At 36.5% G+C, this 25,387-nt stretch overlaps 1 protein-coding gene across 2 annotated transcripts in view; it reads left to right on the top strand.

The window, feature by feature from the left end:
* Nucleotides 1-25,387, top strand: part of RBM41 (RNA binding motif protein 41) — a gene marked incomplete at its 5' end in the record, with an annotated part of 69,627 nt that overhangs the window by 4,979 nt on the left and 39,261 nt on the right. Inside the window, one exon of one of the 2 annotated variants that reach the window (XM_082864634.1) lies at nt 1,817-1,888. The exons of the other annotated variant lie outside the window; for it this stretch is intronic. Within the exon in view, the coding sequence (XP_082720760.1) occupies nt 1,817-1,888 (72 nt within the window). The remainder of the gene's footprint in view (nt 1-1,816; nt 1,889-25,387) is intronic. 2 annotated transcript variants of the gene reach the window in all.

Below are 25,387 nucleotides of genomic sequence, written 5' to 3'. Positions count from 1 at the left end.
AGAGTTAGTGAAGGGAGTAGGGGAAAGATGAACTATTGCTACTCTTGAGGAATGTATAGTCCCTTGAGAAAGACAAATATGTACCTAGTTAGTTGCAGTACAACATGAAAATTGCTATTGTAGAGACGTGAATAAAATGCTGAGGGGACACAGGGATAGAACATCTAAGTCTAACTGGGGGAGTCAGGAGTTGACATTTGTACCAAGTCTTGACTGATCAACAGGCACTTGTCAGGTAAATAGTGGGGAGAGGGCATTACAGATAGTGGGTGAGTAGGAATAGGATTGTGAAAGAACCTGGTGTGTCTAGGGAACAGTGAAAAGTTCAGTGTGGCAGGAATTATAGGACACAGTGAGGACTGACAGGAGATGACGCTGGAAAGGTAGGTGAGGCTAGATTGTGAAGGGTCTTTAGGTAGAACTATAAACTAGCACAAAATATATAGATAAATGGTGTGTGTCTTAACCAGAAAGAATGGGTTTAACAGGTAAGTTTTGCTAGGCACTGTGGAAGGTATGCAGAAGTTTAAGAAATGGTTCCTGACTTTGTGCCAATTGCTGGTTGGAGAGAGAAACATACAACATTTAGTAACAATGCTAGATACAGTTGTTAAGGGCTGTAGGAGTTCAGAGGAGGGAAAGGCCACTGTGCATTGACTGGCATTACTGAACATGGCCTCTCAGAGGAGGTAAAATTTAAATGTTCTTATAATACCACCAAGTCTTCAGGAGAGGGAAAGGCATTTCACTAGCAGCAGTTGTCGCAAGCACTATGGCATGTTTGGAGTTGTCGTGAGAGACAAGGTTAGAAAGGAAGCTAAAATTTTTGAACTTTATTTGGCAGGTAGTATAGACCTATACAGAGTTCGTTATTCAGTTAGTCATTTTGGATATGGTTAAAGGTCTTTGAGCCAGGGGTAACATGATAAAAGCAGTATTTGAAAGTGATTAATCTAGTGGCCAGTAAGTAGGATGCACGAAAGGGAGAACTGGAAGCAGGGAGAACAATTTAGGAGGCATTACAGTCATTTCAGCAGGAAGAGCTGACTAGGATGATGGCAATGGAATTGGAAAGAGAAGTAGGTATGATTATAAGAGACATTACAAAAGAAGAATTGGTAAAACTTGTTGACTGAGAATGAAGGTCAGTGGAGAGAAATGTGTCAAAGATAGCCCAGGTGCTTCAACGCTGTGTAATTTAACAGTCGGCAAAATTAAGGAAGCCTTTATGGGGAAATTTTGAGGAAAGATGATGAGTTTGATTTTAAACATGTTAAATTTGTGAGACCGCAGGATCATCAAATGCAGATATCGAGGAGGCTGTTGGAAATGGCAGCAGTGAAGCTCAGGGGAGAGGGCACAACTAGATCCATAGAATTGGGGCTCATCTATGCTTAGACCATAGGTAAAGCCAACAGAATGAATGAATGATTTGTTAGAGACAGAGAGACCGTAGACATGGAAGAGCAGTGGTGAAGGAAGGAAAGAAAGAATGAACAAACAGCCTTTGGTGGAGAGACATTTATAGCATACTGATTAAGAACATGGGCTCTGGAGGCAGACTGCTGGGAACATCCTGGCTCCCCCCGCTTACTAGCTATAAGATGTTGGCAAGTTACCCCTCTATGCTTCATTTTCTTCATGAGAGTATTAATGAGAATATTAATAGTAGCTATGTTTTAGGGTTGTTAGGAGAATTAAGAGAGGTAATACATGTGAATCACTTAAAGCAGTACCTGGTATTTGGGGTGGGTGGGTGGTATATGAATCTGTTCTGTTTCCTATCTTTGAAACTCCTTGCTTTACACCTTCACAGCATACCACAAAAAGACAAGTGCAGACAAGTACATGACCTCAATGAAGAGGAAGATAAAATTAGGCACAAAAGGCAAGTCGAGAGTTTTCTTACAGTGTTAGATTTAGGAATGTAACCTAGGGTCCCAGACTTCTAAGTTGAGTTCTTATTTAATTCCATATTCAGTATATGACAATGTTTATAGGACATGATCCACAGGGAGCATATTATCCTGATACAGAATATTAAAGAGAGGAGTTAGTAGAAGTTGTAATAAAGCTTTTACATTTAGTGTTGTTGATATTTTTCTCTATACCTTTAAGTTATTATACCAGACATAAAATGACCTTAATGAATTTTAGATCCTATTTTGTAACTAATTCTGAATACTTTTATTAATCAGTAACGTATAACTATTGATGATGATATAATAGCTAATATTTTACTTTTGAAATGAACTTAAAATAAAATTGCCTGTTTATTTGGGGGGGGCTATGTGTACAATTCTGTGAATTGTAAATCGTGTAAATCACATAGATTCATGTAACCACCACCACAATCAGGATAGAGAACAGCTCTATGGCCCTCAAACTTCCTCATACTATCCATTGATAGTCACTCCCAACTCCACCCATAATCCCTGGCAATCACTGATCTATTCTCCATCACTGTGATTTTGTCTTTTAGAGAACGTCATATGAATGGAATCATACAATATATAATCTTTTGAGAGTGACTTCTTTCACTCAGCATAGTGCCTTTGAGATTCATCCAAGTTGTTGTGTGTATCATTCATTTTGCCGAGTAGCATTCCATTGTATGAATGTTCCAAAGTTTGTCTATCCATTCACCCATTCAAGTGCATTTGGGCTGTTTCCAGGTTGTGGTGATTATGAATAATACTGATATGAATATTCTTGTACAGGCTTTTGTGTGAACATAAAATTTTTATTTCTCTAAGGTAAATATCTAGGAGTGGGATTACTGGGTCATATGGTAAGTGTTTGTTTAACTTTATAAGAAACTGCCAAACCATTTTCCAGAGTGGCTGAACCATTTTGCATTTTCACCAGCAATGTATGAGAGTTCCAGTTGCTCTACATCTTTGTCAGCATTTGGTATTGTTGGTATTTATTTTAGTTATTCTAATAGCTGTGAAGTCTTATCTCATTGTAGTTTTAATTTGCATTTCCTTAATGGCTAATGATGTTGAACATCTTTTCATATGCTTATTTGCCATCCTTATATCCTGTTGCTAAAGTGTCAGTTCAAATCTTTTGCTGTTTTTTAACTGAGTTGTTAATTTTTTCCTGATGACTCTTGAGAGTTGTTTATGTATTCTAAACACAATTCTCTGTTGGATATATGATTTGCAAATATTTTATCCCAGTGTGTAGCTTGCCTTTTCATTCTCTTAACAGTGTCTTTTGCAGAGCAAACTTTCTTTTATTGTGGTAAAATATACCTAACATAAAACTGACCATTTTAACTATTTTTTAAGTGTATTAAGTATATTCACATTGTTCTGCAACAATTGTAACCATCCATCTCCAGAACTTTTTCATCTTCCCAAATGGAAACTTTTTACCCATTAAACACTAACTCCCCATTCTCCCTTTCCCTCATCTCCTGCCAACCCCCATTCTGCTTTCTGTCTCTATGAATTTGAATCCTCTAGGTACCTCATGTAAGTGGAATCATAACAGTGTCTTTTTGTGTCTGGCTTATTTCACTTAGCATAATGTCTTCAAGGTCATCTATGTTGTAGCATGTATCAGAATTTCCTTCCTTTGTAAGGCTAAATACTATTTCATTGTATGTATCTACCACATTTTGTTTATCCATTCATCTGTCAATAGACCCTTGTGTTGCTTCTACCTTTTGGCTATTGTGAATAATGTTGCTGTGAACCTGGATATACAACTATCTGTTCCAGTCCCTACCTTCAATTCTTTTGAATATATACACAGAAGTGAAATTGCTGGATCATATGGTAATTCTATGTTTAATCCTTTGAGGAACCACCATACTGTTTATAGAGGCTATACCATTTTAAATTCATACCAGCAATGTACAAGGGTGTCTTTTGCCCATTTTTTAGATGAGTTGTTTATTTGTTGTTGAGTTGCAGTTCTTTATATATTCTGGATATTACTCCCTTATCAGATATATGATTTGCAAATATTTTCTCCGATTCTGTGGGTTGCCTTCTTAGTCTGTTGATAGTGTCCTTTGATGCACAAAAGTTTTTATTTTTGATGAAGTCCAATTTGTCAATTTTTTTTTTGTTCCCTGTGCTTCTGGTGTTATATCCAATAAATCACTGTCAAATCTAATGTCATAAACCTTTTTTCCTATATTATCTTCAGAGAGTTTTATAGTTTTAGCTCTTATGTTTAGGTCTTTGATCCATTTTGAGTTAACTTTGTTTATGATATAAAGGGTCCAAATTCATTCTTGCATGTTTGATATCCCGTTTTTCCAGTACTACTTGTTGAAACGACTGCCTTTCCCCATTGAATGGTCCTAGCATACTCTCTGAAAATCATTTGACTGTAAATGAAAGAGTGTATTTCTAGGCTCTCCATTCTATTCCATTGGTATGTATGTCTGTCTTTATGCCAGTACCACACTGTTTTAACTACTGTAGATTTGTAGTAAGCTTTGAAATCAGGAAGTGTAAGACCTCCAACTTTGCTCTTCTTTTTCAAGATTGTTTTAACTCTTTGGGTCCCTTGAGATTCCATATGAATTTTAGGATGGATTTTTCTTTTTCTTTTTTCTTTTTTTTTTCGGCCATGCCGGGCAGCTTGTGGGATCTTAGTTCCCCAACCAAGGATCCAAGCCAGGCCCACGGCAGTGAAAGCACTAAGTCTTAACCACTGGACCACCAGGGAATTCCTGGATTTTTCTATTTCTGCAAAAAACGTCATTGGCATTTTGATAGGATTGCTTTGAATTTGTAGATCACTTTGGGCAGTACTGACATCTTAACAATATTAAGTCTTCAATCCATGAACATGGAATGTCTTTGCATTTATTTCATTTATTTGTATCTTTAATTTCTTTCAGCAACATATTGTAGTTTTCAGTGTACAAATTTTTTTGCATTAATGCAAATATTTTAAATTTTGATACAGTCCAGTTTACGCATTTTTTCTTTCATGGATTGTGCTTTTTTTATGTCTAAGAACTCTGTCTAATACCAGATTATGAAAAAGGATTTATTCCTTTACTTTCTCTTTTTTTTAAACCTTATTTTTTATTTTTATTTTAAATTTTTGGCTGCATTGGGTCTTCGTTGCTGCACATGGGCTTTCTCTAGTTGCGGCGAGCAGTGGCTATTCTTCGTTGCAGTGCGCGGGCTTCTCATTGTGGTGGCTTCTCTTGTTGCAGAGCACAGGCTCTAGGCATGCAGGCTTCAGTAGTTGCAGCACGTGGTAGTTGTGGCTCATGGGCTCTAGAGCATGGGCTCAGTAGTTGTGGTACACGGGCTTAGTTGCTCTGCAGCATGTGGGATCTTCCCGGACCAGGGCTTGAACCCGTGTCCCCTGCATTGGCAGGCAGATTCTTAACCACGGCGCCACCAGGGAAGCCCTATTCCTTTATTTTCTTCTAACAGTTTTATGGTTGTATATTTTACATTTAGATCTATGATCCACTTTGACTTACTTTTTACATAAGGTGTGAGGTTTATGTTAAAGTTCACTTTTTTGCTTATGAACGTCCAATTATTCCAGTACCAATTGTTGAAAAGAATATTCTTTCTTCATTTACTTGCCTTTACATTTTTGTCAGAAGTCAGTTGACCATATATTTGTGTTAATAATTAACATCATAGTTAATGGTGAAAGACTGAAATCTTCCTTCCAATACCAGGAATAAGACAAAGATGTCTACTCTCACCACTTCTATTTACAGTGGAATGAAATTAGAAATCAATAATAGAAGGACGTTTAGGAAATTTACAAATATGTGGAAATTAGACAACACTCTACTGAATAACCAAGGGATCAAAAAGAAGTTAAAAGGGACATTAGAAAATACTTTGAGATGAATGAAAAAAAAATAACAAAACTTAAGGAATGCAGTAGAAGCAGTACTTAAGGGGCTACCTAAAGCTGTAAATGCCCATATTAATAAAGGAGAAAAGTCTCAAATTTATAATCAAAACTTCCACCTTAAGAAACTACAAATCTTTGTCCAAACCCACAGAATATACAATACCAAGAGTAAATGGTAATGTAAACTATAGACTTGGGGTGATTATGATGTGTCAGTGTAGGTTCATCATTTATAACAAATGTCCCACTCAGGTGAGAGATACTGATAATGAGGGAGGCTGAGCATGTGTGGGGGCAGGGGAGCATGTGGGAAATCCCTGTAACTTCCCCTCAATTTTGCTGTGAACCTACAGCTTCTCTAAAAAAATAAAGTTTAATGAAAACAAAACTACAAAAAGAAGAGCAAACTAAACCCACATCAAGCTTAAGGAAGGAAATAATAAAGATTAGAGCAAAAATAAATGAAAAAAATAATTAAAAAATAGAGAAAATCAAGAAAACCAAAAGTTGGTTCTGTGGAAAGATCAACAGAATTCACAGTCCTTTAGCTAGACTTACCAAGGAAAAAAGGGAGACTCAAATTTCTTGTACCCTGTTCTACTTTGATTCTTTTTTGCATGGAATATCTTTTTCCATCCTTTTACTTTCAACCTTTTTTTTTTAAACAAAACAAACCAAAAAAAAGTGTGTCTCCTGTAGACAGCAAATAGTTAGATCATGTTTTCTTTTTTAAATCATTTTTTAATCCATTCTTCCAATTATGTAGAGTGTTAATTTATATTTAATGCATTTAAGTGGAGTCTGTTGTTAAGGTAGGATTTACATCTGCCATTTTGCGATTTATTTTCCGTATGTCTTGTATCTTTTGTTCCTCTATTATTCAGTTTATTCCTTCATGTTAAATAAGTTTTTACAGTATGTCATTTTAATTAACTTGTTGCTTCTGTTACTTTCTGTTACTCTTTTAGTAATTGCCCTGGGAATTATAATTAACACCTTAGCTTAAACAAATTTGTATTAAAGTGCCAACTTAATTTCAATAATATTAAAAAACTTTGTTCCTTTTTAGCTCTGTTCTCTCCTTCTTCCTTTGTATTATTATTGTCATACAAATGACATCTTTCTAGATTTTAAGCCCACCAACAGAGTTTTATAGTTATTGCTTTACACAGTTATCTTTTAAGTCAGATGGAACAAGAGTTACAAGGACAAAAATGTTTATAGTGTCTTTAATGTTTACCTATGTAGTCAAATTTACTAGTGTCTTTGTGTGAATTTGAGTTACTGTTTAGTGTCCATTTATTTCCGTCTGAAGGACTCCCTATAGTTTTTCTCATAGGGCAGATCTTCTACTGGTGAACTCTGTCAGTTTATGTTTATCTTGGGATGTTTTAATTTCTCCTTTAGTTTTAAACTATAGTTTTTTGCTGGACATTGAATTTTTGGTTGGCAATCTTTTTCTTTTAGCAGATAAAATATGTCATCTCACTGCCTTTTGGCCCCTTGTAATTTCTATTGAGAAGTCAACTAATAATCTCAGGACCCCTTGTCCATGGTGAACCTCTTTTTTCTCACTGCTTTCAAGATCCGTTTTTCATCTTTTGCTTTTGACAGTTTGACTACTTGTCTTAGTGTCTCTTTGGACATACTCCACGTAGGTATCTTCATGTTTATCCTACTTGGAGTCTGTTGAGGTTCTATGATGTATGGATTAATGTTTTTCATCAATTTGGGGAAGCTTTCAGCCATTAACTCTTCAAATATTCTTTTTACCCCTTCTTCTTCTGAGATTCCATTATGCATGTGTTGGTATGCTTGCTGGTCTCCCATACGTCCCCAAGGCTCTATTATTTTTTCTTCATTCTTTTTTCTTTCTGCTCCTCAAATTTAGTAATCTTCGTCAGATGAGGTAGTTGACATATCTTCAGGTTTGATGATTCTTTCTTCTGTCAACTCAGATCTCCTGTTGAGCTCCTTAAGTGTATTTTCCATTTCAGTTATAGTACCGTTCAACTCGAAAATTTCTATTTGATTCTTTATTATAACTTCTATCTTTATTTTTATTCTCTGTTTGGTAAGATATTCTGAAATATTCTTTTATTTCTTTATAAAATGATTTCCTGTAACTGTTTGAATAACTTATGATAACTGATTTAAAGATTTTTCCTGAGAAGCCCAATGTGCTTCCTCAGGGGAGTTTCTATCAGCTCTTTCTTTTTTCCTGTGTATGGACCATACTTTCTTGGTTTTGGGGGGTTTCGTTTTGTTTTTCTCAGTGTCTTTGTCTTAGTCATCTCAGGCTGCTATAACAAAGTACCATAAACTGGGTGACTTATAAACAACAGATATTTATTTCTCACAGTTCTAGAGGCTGGAAATCTAAGATCAGGGTTCCAGCATGAACAGGTTCCGATGAGAGCCCTCTTCTGGGTTGCAGACTGCTGAATTCTTGTTGGATCCTCACATGGTAGAGAGCAGAGAGAGGAACCAAGCTCTGATGACTCTTATAAAGGCACTAATCCCATTCCTGAGGGTTTCACTCTCAGGACCTCATCTAATCCTAATTACTACTCAGACATCCCCATCTCCTTTTATCATCACACTGAGGTGTAGGGATTCAAGATACGAATTTTGGGGGGACACAAATATTCAGTCCATTACAGTCTTATAATTTTTTTGTTGAAAATTAGACATTTAAAATGATATTATGTGACAACTCTGAAAATCAGTCAACCCCTCCCCACCCAGTGTTTGTTGTTGTTGCTATTTGTTTGTTTAGTGATGTTCCTGGACCAATTCTGTCAATTTTGAATTCTTTGTCATGTAAAGCCACTGAAGTCTCTGTCCAGTTAGCATAGTGGCCCACTAATGATTGGAGAGTTTTTCTTAAATGTCTTGAATCAAGAACTCTACCAGCCTTTACCAAGGCGCTGTGTGTGTCTGTGTCTGTGTGTGTGTGTCTGTGTGTATCTGTGTGTGTGTATGTCTGTGTGTATTGGGTCACTCCTTCAGTGCTCAGGCGGCCAGTTTGCAACTCGGTCTTCAACTTCACTTCCTGCTTATGCAGAGCCTCAAGATCAGTCATAAGTGAGAGATTAGTGACTTCTCAGGCCCTCACTTTCCTTGGCATATGATAGCCCTGCACGTGTACCTTACCTTCTAGAGTCCCAGGAATATGTCTGAACATTTCAAAGCCCCCTATGGATATCTCATTCCCTATTTTTCTTTCTTTTTTTTTTAAATTGTGGTAAGAATACAACATGAGATCTACCCTCTTAACAAACTTTTAAGTGTACAATACAGTATTGTTAACTATAGGCATAATGTTGTACAGCAGATCTTTGGAACTTAAGTCATCTCATATTATTGAAACTTTATAACCATTGAATAGTAACTCCCCATTTTCCCCTTTCCCCTGGCAACGACCATTACACTCTTGGCTTTGATATTTGTGATTTCAATTCTTTTGGATAAATACTCAAAAGTGGGATTGCTTTATCATATGGTATTTCTATTTTTAATCTTTTGTGGAACCTTCATACTGTTTTCCATAGCAGTCATACTATTTTACATTCCCACCCAAAGTGTACAAAGATTCCATTTTTCCATATCCTCACCAACGCTTGTTATCTCTTATCTTTTTGATAATAGCCATCCTTACAGGTGTGAGATGATATCTCATTGTGGTTTTGATTTGCATTTCCCTGATGATTAGTGATGTTGAGCACCTTTTCATATACCTATCGGCCATTCATATATCTTCTGTGAAGAAGTGTCTATTCAAATACTTTGCCCATTTTTTAATCAGGTTTTATTTTTATGCCATTGAGTTGTAGGTGTCTCCTATATGTTTTGGATATTAACCTCTTATCAGATATGTGGTTTGCAAATACAGTTGACGCTTGAATAACACAGGGCTTAGGGGCACTGACCCTTCGAGCAGTCAAAAATCCATGTATAACTTTATATTCAGCCCTCCATATCCATGGTTCCACATCTACAGATTCATCCAACCACAGGTCTTGTAGTACTATAGTATGTATTTAGTGAAAAAAAAAATCTGCATTAAGTGAACCTGTGCAGTTCAAACTGGTGTTGTTAAAGAGACAACTGTATTTTCTCCCATTCTATAAGTTGCCTTTTTACTCTGTTAATTTTTTCTTTTGCTATGCTAAAGCTTTTTAGTTTGACGTAGTCCCACTTCTCTGTTTTTGCTTTCGTTACGTATGTTTTGGAGGTTATATCCAATAAATCATTGCCAATACCAATGTCAAGAGGCTTTTCCCCTGTGTTTTCATCTAGGAGTTTTAGAGTTTCAGGTCTTATTTTTAAGTCTTTAATCCATTTTGTTTTGTTTTGTTTTGTTTTTGTGGTACGCGGGCCTCTCACTGTTGTGGCCTCTCCCGTTGCGGAGCACAGGCTCCGGACGCGCAGGCTCAGCGGCCATGGCTCACGGGCCCAGCCACTCCGCGGCATGTGGGATCTTCCCGGACCAGGGCACGAACCCGTGTCCCCTGCATCATCAGGCGGACTCTTAACCACTGCACCACCGGGGAAGCCCAATCCATTTTGAATTGAGTTTTGTGAATGGCATAAGATAAGGGTCCAGTTTCCCTTTTTTCACAAGGATATCCACTTTTCACCATTTGTTGAAGGGACTATCCTTTCCCCATTGTGTATTCCTGGCACCCTTGTCAAAGATCAATTGACCATACATGTGTAGTTTATTTCTGGGGTGTCTATTCTTTTCTACTGGTTCATACATCTGTCTTTAAGCCACTGCCATACTGTTTTAGTTGCCATAGCTTTGTAGTATATTTTGAAAGCAGGAAGTGTGATTTCCCTACGTTTCGTATTCCTTATGTTTCCTTTTAAGTTTTTTTTTTTGTCAGCCTCTTGTTAGCTCCAACTGATAATGCCATCTCAAGCAGCTGCAGTGTTAAACAAGCCCCACTGATTGGTTTTGACATGATCTAGGGATGGGCTGTTCCACAGAGTGAGATATGAACCAAGTCAAAGACAAACCCTTGGAGTGTAGCTTTTCATTGAGGTGCTAGGAAAGTCAAACAGTGACAGTTCTCTGAGGATGGTGCTTTTGGGGAGCACCAGAACTGCTCTGCTTCCTCTAGTGTCAGTTAGGCTGCTGTTTTTCACAACTATCATAGTGGCTACTGAAAAACTGGAGAGAGGGAAATGGGATTATGGAAGTTAAAGTGCCACAAATCTTACTATTCTGACTGCTACTCAGCTCTTTTTCTTGAATAACTGTTCCTCATATTGTTGCAAGCCTTTACTTAATTTCCAGACTTATCAAAAGTTTGATTTTGACAACTTTTGCTGGTGTTCTTTTTGCTTTTATGGAGCAGCAGATTTTCAGAGGTCCTTACTCCAACATTCCAGAATTGCTTTCTCTCCATTTTACTTTTATCCTATCTATATTGTTATATTTGAAAGTGAGTTTCATATTTTGAAAAAAGCGAGTTTCTTAAAGAATGTAGGTGGGTCCTTTTTTTTCACTTCTTTATTGAGATGTATTTTACATACCATAAAACTCATTTTAAATGTACAATTCAGTGGTTTGTAGTAAATTTAACAGAGTTGTTCAACCATTACCACAGTCTAATTTTAGAACATTTTCATCACCCCAGAGATTGTTCTCAGTCACTGTTTCTACTTCCAGCCCAGGCAGCCACTGGTCTACTGTCTGTCCCTATGGATTTGCCTATTCTGGACATTGCATATAAATGGAATTGTATAATATATGGCCTTCTTTAACTTAACACAATGTTTTAATTATGTCTAGAACTAGTACTTTTCCCAGTGCTGAGGGATTTCCCAGTACCAATGGACTTTGTGTGTAAGCTGAAGACATCTTCAACAGTCAGCTAAGCAGTTGATAACTCCATTGTAGCCTTTACTCCCTGCTTGCGCAGAAACTCAATATTAGTCAGTGGTGAGAGCTTACAGATTTTTCAGGTCTTTCCTGAGCACACACAAAGCTCTGGCCATGTGGACAGTCCTGTGCACATGCATGGCCTTCTAGATTCCTAGAAATATGTCGGAGCTTTTCAGAGCCCCCTAAGGACATTTTATTCCCTAGGATTTCCTTCTAAGCTTTTTGGTTAACCTATTGTTTGTCTCAGCTACACCACCTCAGCTAGCCAGAAAATTCAACAACTGCCTCTGATTGTTTTTGACAGAAGGTCTCGGGAAAAAGGCTGTTAGCACTGGATGAATTTTGAGCTGAGTCAGATAAAGAGAATGTTGCTTGTGTGATCTTCCAGGGAACCACTAGACAGATCAAGTAATGACAGTTCTCTGGGAATGGGGCTTTAAAGGAACTCCAACTCTGTTCTTTCTTCTTCAGCGGTTGCCAGGCTGCCGGTTTCACTGTGATTTGGGGTTGTTGGTCTTCAAGGTTACTACCGACATGAGAGAAAGGGATGAGAAAAAGGCAAGTTAAAATGCCACAAAACTTATTATTCTTACTGATATCCAGCTATGTTTTTTCAATAAATGTTTCCAAGATTGGTTGGTTTTCAGAGTTCTGAAAAAGTTGATTCTGACATTTCTGCCAGTGTTCTCATTGCTTTTATGGCAAGAGAAATTTAAGAGGTTCTTTTTTTTTTTTTTTTTTTGGCTGTGCTGGGTCTTTGTTGCTGCGTGCGGGCTTTCTCTAGTTGCAGCAAGGGGGGCTACTCTTCGTTGCAGTGTGCGGGCTTCTTATTTTGGTGACTTCTCTTATTGTGGAGCATGGGCTCTAGGTGTGTGGGCTTCAGTAGTTGTGACACGTGGGCTCAGTAGTTGTGGATCGTGGGCTTTAGAGCACAGGCTCAGCAGTTGTGGCACACGGGCTTAGTTGCTCTGCGGCATGTGGGATCTTCCCGGACCAGGGCTTGAACCCGTGTCCCCTGCATTGGCAGGCGGATTCTTAACCACTGTGCCACCAGGGAAACCCCAAGAGGTTCTTAACTCTGTCATTTTCACTGACGTCCCCTTTTTTAACAGCATTTTCTGAAGCTTGAGAGTTTGTGATTTTGGTGAAGTCTAATTTTTTTTATGACTTCTGCTTTTGGTCTTGTAACTAAGATTTCTTTCTAACCCAAGATCACAAAGATTTTCCTCATATGTGTTCTTCTAGAAGATTTATAGTTTTAGCTCCTCATACATTTAGGTCTATGAACCATTTTGAATTAATTTCTGAATTACACATATGGTGTAAGGTTAGGGTTACATTCATCTCTTTGCACATGGATATCCAATAGTCCTGCCACTTTTCATTGAAAAGATGATCCTTTCCCAATTAAACTGTCTTGGTACTTTTTTAGAAAATCAATTAACCATAAATGTATGTGTTTTTAAACGTTTTCTCTTTATTCTTCTACTTGTTTTTTACCCTGTTTACTTTTCAGCAATTTGATTATGCTGTGTCTGGGCATGAGTTCTTTGTTATTTCAAATTCTAAGTTTCTTACCTATTCCAACTGCTGCTTTGTAGTTTTCATTGTCTTCATGTACTCCATGCAGTCTCTCTAGGTTTTATAGCTGTATTCAGTGGGAGAGGCAAAAGTGTACTTACTTAATCTTACCTGGAAACAATTCCTAATAGAGGGCTTATTTGTGCTACTCCTTATGCTAAGCATTTTGCACATTAACTCATTTCAGCCTTAGCCCTATAAGGTAGTGGCTGTATTACAATTAATGAAATTGAGCTTCTGAGGGGATAAGTGACTTTCTCAAGGTCAGTTGTTAAATAACCATGCTAGGACTTAAATCTAGGTCTGTTCTTACATAAAAGTCTGTGCTCTTGATCATGGCATTTATATATGTGATTTGAAAAGATTTTTTGCCTTTTTAAGTGTGATTTTACTATATCTTGAGATAACTCTGTGTGTGTGTGTGTGTGTGTGTAATACATATCCCATTTTCTAAACTTAAATCAGTGGGAAAACAACATATATTATCTCTGGAAATATACTTCCTCTGAAATCTTAAACTGCAGTATACTACTCTTAACCACAACCTTTCTCTTATCCTTCTGACTCTCACAACTCTCTTACACTCATTTTACCATTTCTTCAACCCTGTTGAAATCTCCAGTTCCTTGACCTTTTAATTTTTTCCCAATCTGTCATCCCCTTCCTGTCTCCTCTTCCTTCCACATCTCACTTAGACTCCATCATCCATTATTTACCCAAGTTCTTGCCACTGAATCATTCTCCTTGCTTCCTTGTCTGCGTATCATACCCACCCAGCAAATCCTCTACCCAGAATCAATCCAACTAATTGCCTTCTTTATATATTTATTTATTCATGGCTTTTGAGCACTACTAGAGAAAAATAGTATAACTTTGTTGATTAGTGCCTCTACAAATTCCTCATTGCTGGTATTGTCTAGAACCTTCTTCTTTCTTCAGCAATCTACCTCCTAGTCCCTGGTCAGCTATTTCATTCCTTATAAATGCTATTTTAGATCTTCATTACTCTTTCCTATTCTACTGTTTCATTATTTTTAGCAGATAGTCTTCTTTCCTATTTCAAAGAAAACAATGCCATCAGTAAGAACCTTCATCCACTTTCTGCCTGACTTTCTGATAACTTCCATATCTTAGCTATCATTTTCTTCAGTCTCAACTCAGTGCTAGGGACATCCTTTCTGCCTAAGGTTAATCTTTATTCCTTTGTGCTGGATCCTACCCCTCTTATCTCCCCAGGGACCTTAGTCAGCTATCCCCAGTATTCTTTCCTTTCAAGATTTTAACATGATTTGTACCATTTGCCAGTGTCCATGGTGTATGTACTCCTACCATGAACTATCTTTAAAAAATGATAAAAACAAAAAATGCCCTTCAGTTGTTTTGCTACTTGAGCAAACAGTACGTTTAGATTCTCTGCCTTCACTATATACCATAACGAGTAGCAATTGGTTTAAAAATGAAGTATAAAAATTGAAGCCCTAAAAAAGATAGGATTAAACTACATATGTTAATATTTTTGATATCCAAATGGGAAAATATTTTTCCAATATTTAATGAAAAATTTTAAACACAGAAAATTTGAAAGAATTTTATCACAAACACCCAGTGATAACTGACTAGATTATAACATTAATATTTTACTTATTTATCACATCTGTCTATCCCTTTATCCATCTATCAAACCATCTTACTTTATTGATGTATTTTGAATAGATTGCCAGTGTAAATATATGTCCCCCTAAATATGTCAGTATACATATTGTTGACTAGAATTACATATTTACATTTTTTTCTTTTGATATAAAATTTCCATGCAATGAAATGCACACATCTTAAGTATTCATTTGCTGACTTTTAACCAATGTATACATCTTTGTAGTGATGTGTTGGTAAATGTTTAACAGCCAGCTCTCCAGAAAAAGAGACTCTTATATGTATCATTTGCCAGTTTTCGTGATGTACACATTCCCACCATGGCCAGTTTCAAGCTACCAATGTGTTATCACTGAACATGGAGTCGGGAAGTGATGCACACAATCATTGGGCCATGTTCAACACACCACTGCATTTGTGTAACCTAACCCTTATTAACACATAGAAGATTACCCTCACCCCAGAAAGTTCCACCATACTTCTCAGTAATTCCCATCCCACTCTCCTAGAGGCAACTAGTGTTTTGATTTTTTTATGCTATAGATTAGTTTTGCCTGTTCTAGAACTTCAGATAACCAAAACCATACACTATATATTCTTTGTGTAAGGCTTCTTTAACTCAGCATAATATTTTTGAGATTCATTGATATTGTGTGTATCAATAATTTTTCCTTCTCTATATAAAATAAAATTTCTTGGAAGACTTTTCTAAAATCACTGTATTATTTTTCTAGTGCTGCCATAACAAATAACTACAAATCTAGTGGCTTAGAACAACAGAAATTGATCCTTTCACGGTAGCTAGAAGTCTGAAATCAAGTTTTTGGCAAGGCCATGTTCTTTCCGAAGTTCTAGAGGAGGATAGTTCCTTGTCTCTTCTAGCTTCTGGTGATTGCCAGCATTCCTTGGTGTTGCAGATGCATCATTCCAGTTCTTGCCTCTGTCATTGCATGACAGTCTCCTTGTGTGTCTATGTTTCTATGTCTTCACATAGCCTTCTTATTAAGGACACTAGTCTTTGAATTTAGGATCCATCCTAATGCAGTATGACCTCATCTTAACTAATTACGTCTGCCAACCCCCTATTTCCAAATAAAGTCACATATTCAGGTGCTGGATGGACATGAATTTTGAGCGTACACTATTCAACCCAGTATAGTCAGCCCTGTGGCCTCCACAAATTCATATCTGTCTCACGTGCAAAATACATTCACCTCATCACAACATCCCCCAAAGTCTTAACCTATTTCAGCATCAAGTCTAAGTCCCAAATCTCATCTAAATATCAACTCAAAAAGTCCAAAATCTCATTATCTAAATCATCTAAATGAGGTGTAAGTGAGACTCTTGAGTATGTTCCATCCTACGGCAAAATTCCTTTCTGTCCAGAGACCTATGAAACTAGACAAGTTGTCTGCTTCCAAAATACAATGATGAGACAAGCATAGGGTAGGCATTCCCATTCTGAAAGGGCAAAAAGGAAGGAATAAAGGGGTTACTGTTCTAAAGCGAGTTAGCAGCCCAGCAGGGCAAATTCCATTAGATTTCAAGACCTAAGAGTAATGCTCTGGCTTCAACGCTCTGTCTTCTGACGCCAGGGATAGCCTTGCTCTCTGGGTCCTCTGGGACAGCCCTACCATCTTAGCCTACCAGGGCAGCTGCAGCCCCACCCTCTCTGGCTTTTGCACTTGTGACTTCATTTTACCTTCCTTCATTTTACTCTGTCTCTGTCACTTTTACATCAGGCTGGCACTGTTTCTGCTGGTATAAAATCCTTAAAAACCTTGTCAGTCTCTTGTGTATGTCAAGAGATCCACACGGTTAGATATGAGGGTTCTTCACAGATCCTTTCTGGATAACCCCTTGTCTATTCCTGGCTTCTGAGGTGGTTGATTTGATCCATGCGTCACACACCTAATCTCTTCAGTGAAAGTTTGTCCAGCCACACCATTGGCCCTTTTTCCAGAGCATGCTGTCTAGGTAGGCTGAGAATTCTCCAGATCATCAAGTGCTGATTCCTTTTTAAGCAGATATTTACTCAATTTAACTCTCTCCTCTCTCATTTTATTATAAGCATCAGTGAGAAACCCAGCTACATCTTTCACACTTTGCTTGGAAATCTCCTCAGCTAAATATCCAAGTTCATCATTTATAAGTTACACTTTCGACCCAACAGCAGAACTCAATTCAGCCAAGTTTCTGCCACTTTATGATAAAGATTGCCTTTCTTACAGTGTCTAATAACATGTTCATCATTTCCTTCTAAGGCCTCACCAGAAGCACTTTTAATGTTCATATCTCTACCAGCATTTTGTTCATGATGATATATGTATTCTCTGAGATGATAGAAGCTTTCTCTACTGTCCTCTTTACTTCCTTCTGAGCAGTCACCAGAACTACTATTAACATTCATATTTCTGGGAGGGGGAAAGGTAAGCTGGGACGAAGTAAGAGAGTGGCATGGACATATATACACTACCAAATGTAAAATAGATAGCTAATGGGAAGCAGTCACATACCACAGGGAGATCAGCTCGGTGCTTTGTGACCACCTAGAGGGGTGGGATAGGGAGGGTGGGAGGGAGACTCAAGAGGGAGGAGATATGAGGATAAATGTATACATATAGCTGATTCACTTTGTTATACAGCAGAAACTAACACAGCACTGTAAAGCAATTATACTCCAATAAAGATGTTAAAAAAAATCTCAAGAAAAAAAATTCATATTTCTACGAATGGTCTCTTCAAGGTAACTAGTCTTTTGCTATCAAGCACCTCAAATTCTTCTAGCCTCTATCCATTACCCAATTCCAAAACCACTTCTACAGTTTTAGGTGTTAGTTTGCCAGGGCTGCTGTAACAAAAAACCACAAACTGGATGGCTTAAAGCAACAGAAATTTATTCTTTCACAGTTCTGGAGGCTAGTTCAAATCAAGGTGTTGGCAAGGCTGTGAGGATGAATCTGTTCCATGCCTCTCTCCTAGCTTCTAGTGGTTGCTGGCAGTCCTTGGCTTATAGATGTTTCACTCCAGTCTCTGCTCCTATCATCATATGATATTCTCCCTGTGTGTCTGTGTCTCTGAGTCTTCACATGGTCTTCTTAAAAGGACACCAGTCATTGGATTTAGGGCCCACTCTAATCCAGTATGACCTCGTCTTACCTAATTATATATGCAAATACTCTATTTCTAAATAAGATTACATTCTGACGTCCTGGGTGGACATAAATTTGGAAGGGATAATGAAAAGGATCATAACAAAGAGTACTTAAAACATATGTTCAGTCAGATCAATAAATAAAACCTTGCTAATACTCCAAGAGTCGCCATATGCCCTTCAGAAATCACAATCCCTGTTAATTTTACTTACCCCTATGCTATAATCACACAACGCATTGTTACTATTATTATTTTGAACACTTATTGTTTAGATCAACTAAGAAAATGAAAAATAATATTTGATTTTACCTTATATTATTGCTTATTTAATACTCTTCCTTTCTTTATGTAGATCTAAGTTTTGCCCCTATATTATATTCCTCCTCCCCAAAGAACTTCTTTTAACATTTCTTGCAGAGTAAGTTGTTTTTGTTTGTCTGAGAAAATCTTTATTTCTCCTACGCTTTTGAGGGATAATTTTTGCTGGATATTGACTTCTACACACCACTATGTATAACAACAAGGATTTACTATATAGCACAGGGAGCTATATTCAATATCTTGTAATAACCAATAATGAAAAAGAATCTGAAGCTATATACCTGAAACTAACACAATATTGTAAATCAACTATAAATAAAAAAATTGTAACTATGAAAAAAAAATGATATCACAACCCCCTGCCCATCAGATATAACCAGTGTCCAGACTTGTGATAGTAATTTCTATGTATTTCTTTGTATTTTTACCACCCATACGTACAGCACTAAACCGTGTTCAGTTTTACCAGTTTTTAAGCACTATACCAATGAATTTTACAATATGTATTCTATTGGGTCTTTCTTTCTACTTAACATTATATTTTTGAGATTTATTCATATTGAAATGTGTAGCCATAGTTCATTCCTCTTCATTGCAGTATAGTATTCCTTTATCTGAACATACCAACCTTTATCCATTCTACTGTGGTTGGACACGTGAGTTGTTTCCATTTGTGTGGGTATAAGTATCAGTGCTGCTACTGTGATCATTCTTGTACATGTATCCTGGGACACATGTGCAAGAGTTTCTCAGGGTCTAGGAGTGGAATTGAGGGGTGAAGAGTTCACACATCTTCAGCTTTAATAGATGTAAACTCTCTTTACATCTATTAAAGGGATTGTCCCAAGTTAAAATTCCACCAACCATGTGTGAAGGTTCAGGTTGCTCCATATCCTTGTCCATGCTGCGTATTGTCAGACTCTAATCTGATGGGTATTTGCTTATATTTCATTGTATTCTTTCTTCCCTTTCTTAATAATTAGCATTCATTTATATTGCTTTTTATTTTCTTAGTCTTTAGTAAAGTGTTATTTTCCATGCCTTCTATTTTTAAAATTTCAAACATGGAGAAAAATTGAAAGAATAGTACATCCATACCCCTCACCGACATTCAACAACTGTTGACATTTTGCAACATTTGCTTTACATCTCTTTTCATCTACATGAGAATGGTGTGTGTGTGTGTGTTTGTGTGTGTGCGTGGTTTATCACTAAACTGTTTGAAAGTAAGAGACATTAAGAAGTTTTACTCCTAAATACTTGATTATGTATCTCCTAAGAATACAAAATGTCTCCTATATTATCACAGTATTATGATCTTAAGATATTTAATATTATCACACTAATATTATCTAACATAGAGTTTGTAATTAGATTTCTCAATTTTAAATCCAGGATGCAATCAGGCATCACACATTGCATTTACTTTGCTTTAGAATAGTTCTGTTGACTCTGCATGTGTGTGTGTGTGCATGCGTGTGTGCATGCACCTGCACATATCTGTCTGTGTGTCTGATTTTCAGAACATTGATATTTTTCAGGAGTCCAGGTCTATGTTGTTTGTTTCATTGTGATTTTAATTTCATTTTCTTGATGAGGTTGGAAACCTTCTCAGACATTTATTGACCATTTGGATAGCCTCCTTTGTGAAATGGCCGTTCAATTCTTTTGCCCTTTTAGCAAATGTAGAAATGTCTGTTTCCTGCATGAATGTCTTTCCATCTGTTTTTATCTGTGTCCAGATGCAGTCTTGTTTCAGAGGTCACTCTAGGTATGCATCAAAGCAGTAGTTCAGCCCCAAAGCCCTATGGTAGATATGGCAGATCTCAATGATAACTACTTACCTTCAGTACTGCTACAGAGAAGAGGGAGGTAGAAAAGTGTTGTGATTATATGTCATGAATAGTCTTATCTCCAAACTTCATCTCTAATCTTACATGCATTTCTTATAAATTTAAAAAAGTTCTTTATCATTGTGGATACTTGCTCTTTGTTGGTTATATGTGTTGAAATTGTCTATTCCCATTCTTTGGCTTATCATTTCACTGCCTTTATGGTTTCTTTTCATGAATAAAAGTTCTTCTTTTTTTTTTTTTTCTTTTTCTCCCGGTACGCGGGCCTCTCACTGTTGTGGCCTCTCCCGTTGCGGAGCACAGGCTCCAGACGTGCAGGCTCAGCGGCCATGGCTCACAGGCCCAGCCGCTCCGCGGCACGTGGGATCCTCCCAGACCGGGGCACGAACCCGCGTCCCCTGCATCGGCAGGCGGACTCTCAACCACTGCGCCACCAGGGAAGCCCAAAAGTTCTTCATTTTTATGTAATAAAGTTTATTAATTTTTCCTTTCTCCTTAGTGCATTTTGTACTTTGATTAATAAATCCTCCCCTACATGAACTCAGGAAAATATTGTCCTTTATTCTAAAAGCTTTATGATTTTTTTCCTTTTACATTTAAGTCATTAAATTGATGATTTATGTGTATAATATGAAGTAAGGATTCCAGTTTCTTTTTTTTCATATAGATAACCATCTATCCCAATACCATACATTGAAAATGTTGTCCACGCACTGTTATTGTATGTCTAGCTCTGTCGTATATCAGGTATTCATATATGCATGGATGTTCTTCTGGGTACTTTCATGCCTTTGATCTTTTTAGCTATTACAAAATCAATATCACTACAATATCAGTATTAATGTCTTGATACCTGGTACAGCAGAAGAACAATTCCTTCCACCTTGTTCTTCAAAAGAGTTTTATCTACTTTTGGCACTTTGCTTTTCCAAATTTTAGAATCAGCTTGTCAAGTTCTACGTATACATACACACACACACACACACACACACACACACACACACACACACACACACAAATATACTCTCTCTCTCATATGATATATATATATATATATCATATTTTTTTTTGCTATACGCAGGCCTCTCACTGTTGTGGCCTCTCCCGTTGCGGAGCATAGGCTCTGGATGCGCAGGCTCAGCGGCCATGGCTCACGGGCCCAGCCGCTCCACGGCACGTGGGATCTTTCCGGACCGGGGCATGAACACGTGTCCCCTGCATTGGCAGGCGGACTCTCAACCACTGCGCCACCAGGGAAGCCCTCTCATGTGATTTTGATTGAGATTCCATCAAGAAAATCAGTTAAGGACAATTGACTTGTTTATAGTATGAGTCTTCAAATCTTGGAATGTAAATATGGTATATATTTTCATTCATTTAATTGTTCTTTAATGTATATTTTCTGTTTTCTATTCTAACATTTTGTGAAACTGAATAGGTTTTTTTCTTAATTTTTAAACAGCTTTATTAGGTATATAATTTACATATAATGAAATTCACCTATTGTGTTCAATTAGGTGCATTTTACTAAATTTTTTGCATTATCAATCATTACTACATCCAATTTTAGGACTTTTCCATGACTGCAAATTCCCTTGAACCCATTTGTGGTAAATTACTCCCATGTCTACCCTAAACCTTTGTCTCTACGAATTTGTCATTTCTAGATATTTCATATAAATAGAATCTTATAATATATGATCTTTGAAATTTTGCTTCTTTCAGGTAGCATGATGTTTTTGAAGTTTGCTCATGTTGTAGCATGTATCAGCAATTCATTCCTTTTTGTTGCTAAATAGTTTTCCGTTGTATAGATATACCACATTTTGTTTATCCCTTTACCACTTGATGACACTGGGTTGTTTCCACTTTGGGGCTATTATGAGCAATGCTGTAAACATTCATGTCCAGGTTTTTGTGTGGATATGTTTTCATTTCTCTTGAGTGAATAGAATTTCTGGGTCATACAGTAACTCTATGTATAAACTTTTGAGGAACTGCCAAACTGTTTTCCAATGTTTCCAACTGTTTTCCAAGTAAAATGGAGGCACCATTTTACTTTCTCATCAGTGATGTATGAGCGTTCCTACTTCTCTACATCCTTGCTAACACTTACTATTGCATATTTTTTTATTCAGCTATTCTTGTGGGTGTGTACTGTTATCTGACTGTAGTTTTAATTTAAATTTCTGTAGTAACAAATAATCTTGACACTTTTTCAAGTGTTTATGAGCCATTCATATGTCTTTTTTTGATGAAATGTCTATTCAAATCTTTTACCCAGTTTTTGACTGGGTTGTTTGTTTTCTTAGTATTGAGTGGTAAGTGTTCTTTATGTATTCTGAATACAAGTCCTTTACAAGATATATGCTTTGCAATTATTTTCTTCCAGTCTGTTTCTTTTTGTTTTCTTAATGGTGTTTTTTGAAGCACAAAAGTTCTTAATTTTAATGAAGTTCAATTTATTAATTTGTTCTTTTATGACTTGTGCTTTTGGTATCATATCTAAGAAATCTTTGCTTAATTCAAGGTCAGAAAGATATTCTCCTATGTTTTCTTCTAGAATAGTTTTAGCCTTTACAATTACATTTATTATTAATTTTGAGTTAATTTTTCTGTGTGAGATAAGGAATCAAAATTCATATTTTTGTATGTGGATGTCCAATTGTCCCAGCATTGTTAATTGTAAAGATTATTATTTCCCCATTGAATTTTCTTGGCACTTTTGTAGAAAAATCAGTTGATCACAAATGTTAGTGTTTGTTTCTGGACACTCATGTTGATTCCATTGATCTATATGCGTACACTGTATATATGCCTATCCTTATGCTCTGAATCTCTTTACCTTTATAGTAAGTTTCAAAATCAGATAGTGTAACTCCTCCAATTTTGTTCCTTTTTCTCAAAATTGCTTTGGTTATTCTAGTTCCTTTGTATTTCCATGTAAATTTTAGAAGCAGCTTGTCAACGTTTTTACAAAAAAAGCCTGCTGGAATTTTATACAGATTGTGTTGAATCTGTAATTCAATTTGGGGAAATTGCTGTTTTAATAATATTGAATATTCTAATCCATGAATATGGAATGCCTCTTCCTTTATTTTGATTTTCTATAATTTATTTCAGCAATGTTTTGAATTTTTCAGATTATATATACTTCTTTTACTAAGTTCTAAATATTTTATTCATTTTGAGGATATTATGAATGGAATTTTTCTTATTTCATTTTCTGATTGTTACATGTAAATATATAGGAATACAGTTGTATATCCATCTTGTATTCTGTGACTAAACTCTTTTATTAGCTATAGTAGTTCAGTGCATACTTTAGGATTTTCTACATAGACAATCATGTTGCCTATGAATAAAGACGGTTATTTTTTCCTTTCCTATCTGGTTCCCAGTCTAAGGGGGAAAACATTCAGTTTTTAACCATTAACTATGATCTTACCTCTAGGGTTTTTGTGCATGCTCTTAAGCAGTATATTACTGTCTTATGGGTACTGTAATTACCATAAAGTTAATGGCTTAAAGCAACACAGAATTTTTCTCTTACAGTTCTAGAGGTCAAAAGTCCTAAAATCAAGATGTCCACAGGGCTGCATTTCTTCTGGGGTTCTCTAGGAGAGCCTTTTCCAGCTTCTGGAATCCACCTGCATTGCTTGGTTAATGGCCCCTTCCTCACATTACTCCAACATCTACTTCCATCCTACCTCTCCTACTGTTTCGGACTCTTCTTCCTCCTTCTTATAAGGACCCTTGTAAATTACATTGGGATCACCTGCATAATCAGTGACTTAATCACATCTGCAGAGTTCCTTTTACCATGAGACATTTTCACAGATCCTAGGGTGTAGGATGCAGGCATCTTTGGTGCCTACCACGTGCACGTTGAGGAGGTTCCCTTCTATTCCTAATTATTTGAGGATTTTTTGAAAATCATGAATGGGTGTTGGATTTTTTGTACTACTTTTTCTGCACCTACTGTAGTGAGCATGTGGTTTAAAGTTTTAATCTGTTAACATGACATATTTTACTAATTGATTTTTAGATGTGAAAACAATCTTTCATTCCTGGGATAAATACACTTATAAGTGTATCATGATAATCATTTTTATATGTTGCTGGATTAAGCTTGCTAATATTTTGTTAAGGATTTTTGTGTCTGTTTTCATGAGGGATATTGGTCTGTGGTTTTCTTTTCTTGCGATGTCTTTCCTTAGCTTTGGTTTTGGTGTAATAATGACATAGTAGAATAAGTTGGAAAATATTCCCTCCTCCTTTATTTTCTGAAAGTGTTTGTGCAGGGTCGATATTATTTCTTAAATATTTGATAGAATTCACAAATGAAACCATCTGGACCTGGACTTTTCTTTGTGAGCAGTTTGTTGATTACTAATTCAGCCTCTATATCTTACAGGTTTTTCAGCTGTTCTTCTTGAGACTGCTTTGTTAATTTATATCTTCCTTTGAATTTGTTCATTCATCTAAGCTTTCTCATTTGTTGGCCTAAAGTTATAATTAATGTTCCCTTTTAATCATTTCCATTTCTATAGGGTCAGTAATGATGCCTCCCTTTTAATTATTGACTTTAGTCATTTTTGTCTTCTCTCTTACTTTCTTGGTTGGTCTAGCTAAGGGTTTGCCATTTTGTTAATCTTTTCAAAGAACCAGCTTTTGGTTTCATTGATTTTTCTCTACTTTTAATGTTTTGTGTTGCACTGATTCCCTAATCTTTATTATTTCCTTCCTACTCCTTTGTATTTAGTTCGCTCTTTTTCTACTTTCCTAAGTTGGAAGCTCAGATTATAGATTTGAAAACATTCTTTACTGATATAGGTGTTTAAAGATTTGTACATTGTTTTTTGTTTGTTTCTTTTTGTTTTTTGTTTTTGGCCAGTGACAAATTCACGCAGAGTGCATGATGCATTTTATTTTTTTAATTTCTATTTGTTTACATCTTTATTGGAGTATAATTGCTTTACAATGGTGTGTTAGTTTCTGCTTTATAAAAAAGTGAATCAGTTATACATATACATATGTTCCCATATCTCTTCCCTCTTGCATC

This window comes from Leucopleurus acutus, assembly GCF_964270905.1.
Source record: "Leucopleurus acutus genome assembly, chromosome: X".
In the NCBI taxonomy this organism is placed as follows: domain Eukaryota; kingdom Metazoa; phylum Chordata; class Mammalia; order Artiodactyla; family Delphinidae; genus Leucopleurus; species Leucopleurus acutus.
Note: the sequence above shows the minus strand (reverse complement) of the source record. Positions and strands in the feature narration are given on the sequence as shown.